Source organism: Anthonomus grandis, chromosome 19 (genome assembly GCF_022605725.1).
Source record: "Anthonomus grandis grandis chromosome 19, icAntGran1.3, whole genome shotgun sequence".
NCBI lineage: Eukaryota > Metazoa > Arthropoda > Insecta > Coleoptera > Curculionidae > Anthonomus > Anthonomus grandis.
Window position 1 is genome coordinate 3074930 of NC_065564.1, and position 8688 is coordinate 3083617.

Consider the following 8688-nt stretch of genomic DNA (forward strand, 5'->3'; position numbering starts at 1 on the left):
TTAAAAACTACCAATTAGGAAACCATATTTCCTAACACGCTGCCAAGTTTCAGCTCTGAATTTAATGAAAAAGTGCAAATTTAGGCCACTTTTGGTTTTTTCAACTTGCAAAATTCTGCTTTTTGGGGTGACATTTTTTTCTATTAGGGTTAGAGTCTTGATTTAAAAACTACCAATTAGGAAACCATATTTTCTAGCACGCTGCCAAGTTTCATCCTTTATTTCAAAGAGGAAGGTCATATTTGGGGTAATTTTGATGTTTTTGTCTTAAAACTTTTATTAATAAGGGAATATTTAGTCTTAAAATTAAATTCTTTATAATTTCTTGTCATTTAAGCCTTTTTGAAATGAAAAAAGAAAACTAAATGGCGATATTTTTTAATAAAAAGAATTTCTTGTACCAACCTTTACCCATCGATGGATCTGCTTGGAAGATGTATTGACTGGGCGTTTGGTAGGTATGGTTGATGTCATGAAGTACATTATAAAAAAAATCTAAAATTTGACTAAAATAAGTTCCTTGTCTATTTTTTTTCATAGTTTAACTTCTTGTGATTATAATACACACAAAAAAAGTTCTTTTTTCACTATAAAAAGCTATTTCATGTTATGATATATAATGTTAATAGTTCAACAATCACACTGAGAGAAAGTAGTTTTTTGGAAATCTGGAACATTGGTCGCAGTAATATAAACGATTCATTTAGATGCCTTTGTAACTCGAAGCTTTTATGATACATCAGAAGTGGGATTACTGTTGTAATTTTGTTGTTCTTTTCAGAACTCCCTCGCATAAAAGCGATATAAGTATCGAAGGCCTCGCTGGCCATTCATGCTTTCCCACCAACGTAAACCCTAAACAACCCTTATACAAAAGAAAAGGTTGGCCTCCGCCCCCTTACGTTTGCTCCTATTGCAACAAAAAATTCAACAAATACAACTATCATCATCTGATCAGACACGAGGCGAAGCACGCTCAACGCGAGTCTGACAAAAGCAGCTTTCGGTGCAAAAGGTGTCGTTTGATCTTCGAGACGAAGAAGGAGTTGGGCTCGCACAAGTATCTCGTGCACAAGAAAGTGCCCCAGGCCGTCTGCGACATTTGCGGCTTCAAAACCAAACACATTGCCCGTCACAAGCTGATCCACGCAGACTCCAAACCGGTGCGATGCTCAATATGCGCTAAAACATTTCGCGCGAGTTACGGCTTGAAGAAGCACATGCTCGTCCATGCTAACGAGGCTAAACACCAATGCGCCGTGTGCGGAAAAGCGTTTAAATTCGGTTACAACTTAACGGTGCACATGCGCATCCACAATGGCGTTAAACCATTCGCATGCTCCGTTTGCGATAAAACTTTCACCACCAAACAGTGGAGGGATAAGCATTTGTTGTCACATTGATGCTTCTAGTTCGTCTTGGCCCTCCAGGTCTCCCGATCTGTTTACTTGTGCTTTCTCTACTAATAAAACTTATATATTTTGCTAAAGAAACAGTTTATTACAGTGTACTCCGGTTATAACGTACCCTCTAGGGAGAAAAAAGTGAGCACTTTATAACCGGAGGTACGCTATAGAAGAAACCCCTAAAAATAAATTTCATTATTGAACCAACACTTGTATTTCTCATACTACTATATCAAAGGAGAGTTATCAAACTTGTCGGTTGATTTCACTAGATCAGCATGTCGAAAGCAGTTTTCAATAGTGTTTTGTGAAACTTCATTCCAAGATTGCCCAATTATTTTATTAGAGTCTAAAATTGTTATGTTGAAAGTCTCCTCATTATCCAATGCTTGGATTTTAAGGCATTTTATTATGCCTTGATCAACTGGTTGTACCACAGGTACAGGTGCAATTGGGAGGCAAAAATTCTAATCTGACATTTGTCAGATCTACATTCTTCGGATGAGCTGCACAATTGTCAACTAGAAGCAATATTTTTCTTTTTTCACCTCTTAGTTTCTCATCCCACTCCTTTAAATAGTTAATATAAATGTTTGAAGTCATCCATGCGCGTCTGTTCGATTTATAAATAACTGGCAGGTTTTTAATATTTTTCATGCACCTGGGTCGTTCCTATTTACCAATGACAAGAAGTTTACATTGATCACTGCCTGCCGTAATTTGCACAAACCCGAACGGTGTACCTCAGCTTTGATTGTTTGTCTCTCACACACTTTTCTCTAAATTTCAGTGTACGGTCTGCAGTCACCTTATAAAATAGTCCGGTGGCGTCCCCATTTTAAAATTGAACCACTTATAGCAATATTTTCGGCTTTTCGCACCTCAAACCATCGTATAAGAGCTTGATCCACATCTGGACGTACGGGATTTATAATTTTCTTAATTCTCAGATTTATTTTCGCTCCTATCTGCTTGATTTTTTCACGATTGCTCCAAATTGTAGAAACTGTTGTTTCTGGCACATTTTTCCTTTTCGCAATTTGTCAATCCACTCTCAATACTTTTAATGATGTCTATCTTTTCTTTCAAGCTTATTGTTTTGCATTTATCCGTCATTTTAACAAAAAAAAATATTCAAGTTCCACGTCCAGTCTCTAACTACCTATCCCTATCATCTGGTTCCGCTTGTTCTGTGAAAATTCTAAGAGTCGATTACTGGGAATCCCCGACAGAAGATCAGAACTTATTACTCTGCTTATAACGTACGCTTGTACCTTACAACCAGCAGATGACTACCAAGTGGGCAAAAATATTGAACGTTACAGCTAGTGTTAGAATTTTAGTTAGTATGCTATATCCAGTAAAATTATAAGACTATTTGGGCGGGTCCAATAAAATAACTATGTTTATATCCCATGTGCGTTATACACAGAGTACACTGTAGTTACGTAAGGAGGCGAATCTCTTGATCGTAATTTCTGGATATCAGGGGAGTTATATGGTTTCAGGTTAGTAGGAGCTGGGATTCTGTGCAAAAAATCGTGTTCCTTTCCCTTGCTTTGACCGCCAAGCCGCATTAAATGTCAGCCATTATCTTTTCCAGGCTCAGACCAATCAGGAAACGTGTAGCTCCAACGAATCGCTACGAATGTGAGACCTGCGCCAAGCAGTTCACCACTAAACGCAGCTTGGAGATGCACTTTAAAAATCTGCCGGTGCTGGTTTCGAACGAGGATAAACAAAATTATCGTTGTGAGTTCTGCGGAGGCACCGTCGTGCCTCCGTTTTGTAGCCACTTGTGCTTCCACCAACGAAAAACCAAACCAAATGGCCTCCAGAGTGAGAAACTGAAGAGATCCACTCGTCAGAAACCGGTAGAGCCTCAAATCTCTGACGTTAATGAAGACGTCGTAGTAGAGCCTTGGACGCTCGATTACACTGACTCGGAAGAAAATGAGAGTTGCATCTACTGCAACTCCTCAATGCCCCCCTCGCGTCTCTTTAAACACGAATCGTGGCACAGAGAAAACGACTTGAACGTCGTCAAGTGCTTAACGGACACGAAATCCTCGAGACTCCCGAAGAATTCGGAAGGACTTTGCATGTACTGCGGCATAATGAAACCGAGCAATAAATTGCGCGTGCACGAGAACCGCGACCACGGTCGTCAGAGTTTGCGCAAAGTGTGCGATATTTGCGGCATATTCACTTGTCCGACTTATATTAGAGAGCACATGCGCACTCACGACGCCGAGAAGAGTTTCGAGTGCGACGTGTGTCACAAGACGTTCTTCCGGAGGAAGGCGCTCGCACGACACAAGCTAGTGCACTCGGACGTTGCGCGGTACGTCTGCTCGGTGTGCGGAAAGTCGTTTAAGGTGCGGTTTAACATGCGGGTGCACATGAGGAGCCACGAGGACGTTAAACCGTTTCCCTGCTCCGTATGTAAGAAGACTTTCACTACGAAGCAGTGGAGGGACAGCCATTTGCGAACTCACGGGGTCCTGGATAATAGATGATGATTTGTTTTTGGAAGAGTGTCATGATCTAAAAGACTTTTCTAATGCTCTGTTTTGTTTAATAAAATTTTAATCATTTATGTGGCTTTTAATTGGCGGTGATTTAATTAATACGAAGGTATCCATCACAAAATATCTACAGTGTGTCCGAAATGTCTGGACAAATGTCTTTTACAAGTAAACGAATTTCCTGGTTGAAAAACGCTGGGCAGCTATCAACTTTATTATTTTAAATACAACACCCTATTTATGAATGCATTTTTGGATTTTTTAATAAATTCTAAACACCTTTCGTGTGTAACACCAATTTTGAACTATTTTCGAAATACCAACAATTGAAACCTTACTCGTAAAATCTAAGTTATTTAACTCTTGCTAATTTTTTGGGGTGATACTTTGACTTTTATTTATAGATTTGAAGTCTTCGTTAAATTCAATATTGCCAAAGTGGCTCAATTAAAGAGAAAAAATTATATACAATAAGATTAAGGGGTTATGGAGATCGTATTAGACTATACGAAGAGGTCACTAATCTACGGCATGCCTAAATCATCGGTTGTTCTGAACTCTCGCATTTCTGCTAAAAGTTTTTGTTATATTGTCTATTGCCAGATAGACTCACTCTATTTCACCTCATTTATCTAGTCATTTCAGGGTTAAGAGGTTCTAATTTTTCTCAGTAGTGAACACTTTCCTGAAGGTCCTGAACCTACGCTCTCCAGAATGATTCAGTGTCTCCTTGTCGGAGTTTCCAGATCTAAACTTTAGGCAAAAATGTTTTAAAATTTCTTCTATTGAAAATCCCTTATCCAGACTCTTGCAATAAAAATCCCCGTGCGCGAAAACTCTTCTGAAAATCTCTTAAAAGCAGTATTGAATTACACGTGATCCATTGTTGTCCTAAAGTGTCAGATTTCACATGAAAGTATATATTATATGTGGATTCAATATACTTACTATTAAGATGTTTTTTTGTTCGTAAGACGAGTGAATAACTTTCATGAGGCAGCATAAACTCAAAGGTAGGACTTGTCTAATACATTCCTTATTATTCCATTGAAGGCTGGTTTATATAATTCTGTCATCAAGGACCTATGAAGTTAAAAGGGCTTCTGGAAGTAGAACCCTCTGGATCTCCTCGTTGCTTAAAACCTAAGTCCTTAGATAATAATAATTTTACCCACATCCCACTGTTTTTTCAGGCTCATCGAAATCATCCGATTATCCAGCAATATCTGCAGGGTATGCTTCCGAGAGTTCTCCTCTAAGAAGTTGCTCAGACGTCACTTGGATAACATTGCTCTGGATATTTCGATAAGTTGTTCCACGTGTTCGCGGCAAGAGTGCTGTCACGAATCCAGATCGGTAATTTGCAACGTATGCGATATAGACATCGGTCCTCTGTTGAGCAACTACTCTGATCACTCGTGCTTCCATCTGAAGAGAAAACCATCACAGAAAGTGATGGCCGAGGAAGCCTCAAGTGAAACAGACATTTGCATCTTCTGCTCCAAAGAAATCCCTCTGAGCATGCTCGAGAGACACGAGAACGCTCATAAAGAGGAAGAGAAGCGCCGAGCAAAACTCTTAAAACCCGATCTGCCTCCGAACGGTACCACGGTGTGCACCACCTGCGGAACCACGTTGCTCTGCAAAGACCTCAAAAGGCACGAGAGGACCCACCGGAGGCTCGGTGTGGTCATTTGCCAGGTGTGCGGCTTTCCGGCCAAGAACATCTATCAGCACATGTCGAGGCATAGCGAAGAGCGTCGGTACTCGTGCCAGGTCTGCGGCCTCGCGTTTAAACACAAGAAGAATCTCAGCGCTCACAGTTTGGTGCACGAAACTGAGGGCAAGCATAAGTGCCCCACGTGCAGTAAGGCCTTTAAGACCCCCTATAATTTGAGGGTGCACATGAGGAGCCATCAGGAGGTCAAACCGTTTCCTTGCCAGTATTGCGAGAAGACTTTCACCACCAAACAGTCGAGGGATAATCATATGAAGACTCATATTATTCATAACTCTTAAACAAGGTCTTCTGAAGCATGAGAAGTCCAATCCAGGCTTGAAAGAAATGGTTATCTCAGCCTTCAAGTCTCACTTTGGCTTTATTGGAGCTTTTTAACAGTTAACTGCCTCAGCAAAGTTGCACCTGTTAATGTTAACCTCACATTGAGCCAATTCACTCTCCAACCTGATCCAGTTGGATCTCAAGTGTACCCACAGAGCTCGGTTGATCTCCTGACACTGTGATACTGGAATTGGATTATGTTTTTATTGGTTTTTTGAAGCTATGATTGATTGACTCAATTCTTGTTCCTTTTTCACTCATTTTCCTTGGCACTTTCTTTTGGTTCCTTCACTATAAGAGAGCGCGTTGTTAATGGTTTTAGCTATAAGTTCTGTTAAGAAATAAATGTTTTATTTGCTTCATCCAGAGTTTTATTACACAATATCCAGGTCTGGCAACCTTGTATCATTCCATAGTCCTAGAGCACAACATTTTGGAAACCTCTCTTCTTTAGGTTACAGCCGAAGTTCAATTGCCACACTTGCCACGAAGCATTTCGCTCGAAATTCCTCAAAGAGCGTCACAGTAAAAACTTGGAGGCCTTCGCCATCCAATATTGCGTAATTTGCGAGATTTTTTTTGGCCTTGAGGAGGCCGCTTACCACCATAAGACCGTGATACTTTGCATGTCCTGCTGTGACGTTTTGGGTTCAAACTACCAGGAGCACGGATGTTTCCATAGCAAGGGCCTGCAGAGGGTGGCGGATCAGCTGAGGCGCTTCTGCAAATTTTGTAAAAAAACATTATTCCGCGATGAAGACCTTGAGTTTCACGAGAAATTATGCCAGAGTCTTGAGCCTTTGACATGCAAGTGCTGTAATAAAGACCATTTAGTGCATGAACCAGCCAAAGAGCTGGAGTGCCCCTTTTGCCGGAAAACCTACAGGTCACAGTCCTTGTTGCGAAAACACTTGAAGTCCACCCACTTGCACAATCTAGTGATCCCATCAATCCCACAAATAAAAACTCGGAAGCTTTCTCAAGTCCCTTGCCGCTTCTGCTCACTATCGTTCAGAAACAGAAACTGGACTCTTTCCCACGAACGAAAAGTTCACGCACACGAACAAGTCAAATGCGAAATTTGCTCGAAAACTGTCCCAATGGGCCAACTGAAGTCCCACCGCACCTCCCACAGACTGCACGAGGCTTACAAGAACTCCCCCGAGAACATTTGCAACGTATGCGGTTTGAAAATTAAAAATCTACGTAACCACATGATCAAACACGAAGAGGAGCGACGCCACGGGTGCACCAAGTGCCCGAAGACCTTTAAACTCCATTGGAGTCTCAAGAGGCACATGCTGGTGCACACCCAGGAGGCCAAGCACGTGTGTCAGCTTTGTGGCAAAAGTTTTAAGGTCATCTACAATCTGAGGGTCCACATGCGCAGTCACGAAGTCGTTAAGCCCTTTGCCTGCTTGATTTGCGAGAAAACTTTTACCACCAAGCAGTGGAGGGACAACCACGTGAGGTCCCATAGCTCCACTGTAGAGTAATGTTTACGGATTGTATAATAAAGATTTTATGTAATGTAGTTTGGATCATTGTGGACTCTGGAAGACGTTCTTTCTCCTCAAGAACAGCTCCATTAAGCATGCCTTCAAATATCATTGAATCCAGTCTTATACCTATTTTTAGAGCTCCACCTGCGTACTTTAAAATCTTCGAGGAAAAGTACTTCATTAAAAAACCTCCACCCACCAAGAAATTAGTTGAAAGGTGCACTTTCTGCTCTGCAACATTCTCCAGTAAAAACCTCCTCACGGGCCACGAAAGGAAACACCATGGAGACGAAACTGTGGAGTGCCCGCTGTGCCTCAAAACGGTGAAATTAAATAAGATGAAGGGCCACCGCACCAGCCACAGGACCCACAAGAGCTACCAAAACTCCCCCGCAAAAATCTGCACAGTGTGTGGTCTCTCGGTGAAGAACCTCACGCGGCACTTTGCCAGACATCGCAACGAGAGGAACCACAAGTGCCCCATGTGCTCCAAGGATTTCAAAATAGCGTGGGACCTGAAGAAGCACTTGGTGACCCACTTCGGGGAGGCCAAGCACACGTGCCCCGTTTGCAATAAGGGTTTCAAGGTGGCCTATAATTTGAAAGTGCACATGCGCAGTCACCAGACCGTCAAGCCTTTCGGGTGTTTGGTGTGCGAGCGCACCTTTACCACCAAACAGTCCAGGGATGTACATTTGAGAATTCACGATAAGATGAGTTGAGGTCGGTCGTTCTGAGGGGTGTGGAGGTTGTTAACAACGTTAAAATAAAGCTTTAAACTGCTCGACGTGTAGTTTTATTCAAGCATGTTTAGTAGTTTTTTGAGGTGCAGGAAGAGTTTCATTATTTGCGTTCTAATAACTTAATAAGTTTGCTTGAATCTCTTTAGACCTGAGTATTTTGAAAGTAGTTTCAATTAGTTGTGCAGTATTTGAGAAATCGCCAGGCATGACCTTCGATACTGCTTAATATCAAACCTAAGGGTCCTTGGAGCTTCTTAATTGAGAAAGAGCTCCTATTGCTTGACCCAAAACTGCCTCAAACGGTTGTGAATTATGTTGGCGCAGTCGGTAGGATCTCTCAGTCGTTAGGCACAATCCCTCCGAACCAAACGAGTGCGTTGCCATACAATTTGTTTGATTTTTAGGAAAGCCAGATCAATTCAACTCTCACGCCAAAAGCGTCCCAAA

The 8688-nt window shown here is 41.6% G+C and overlaps 1 protein-coding gene across 1 annotated transcript; it reads left to right on the top strand.

Annotated features, from left to right (window-relative positions):
- Positions 1-1401: 1401 nt before the first annotated feature.
- LOC126747734 (zinc finger protein 12-like) lies at positions 1402-4003 on the top strand. The gene is made up of 2 exons (XM_050456533.1): positions 1402-2914; positions 3010-4003. Exon 2 carries the CDS (start codon positions 3101-3103, stop codon positions 3923-3925), a length of 825 nt encoding a protein of 274 aa, XP_050312490.1. The 5' UTR covers positions 1402-2914; positions 3010-3100; the 3' UTR covers positions 3926-4003.
- The last annotated feature ends 4685 nt before the right edge of the window (positions 4004-8688 follow it).

What these genes read in the sequence shown, in the direction of transcription:
- LOC126747734 (XM_050456533.1), top strand. Translation starts at nt 3,101, where the DNA reads ATGCACTTTAAAAATCTGCCGGTGCTGGTTTCGAACGAGGATAAACAA.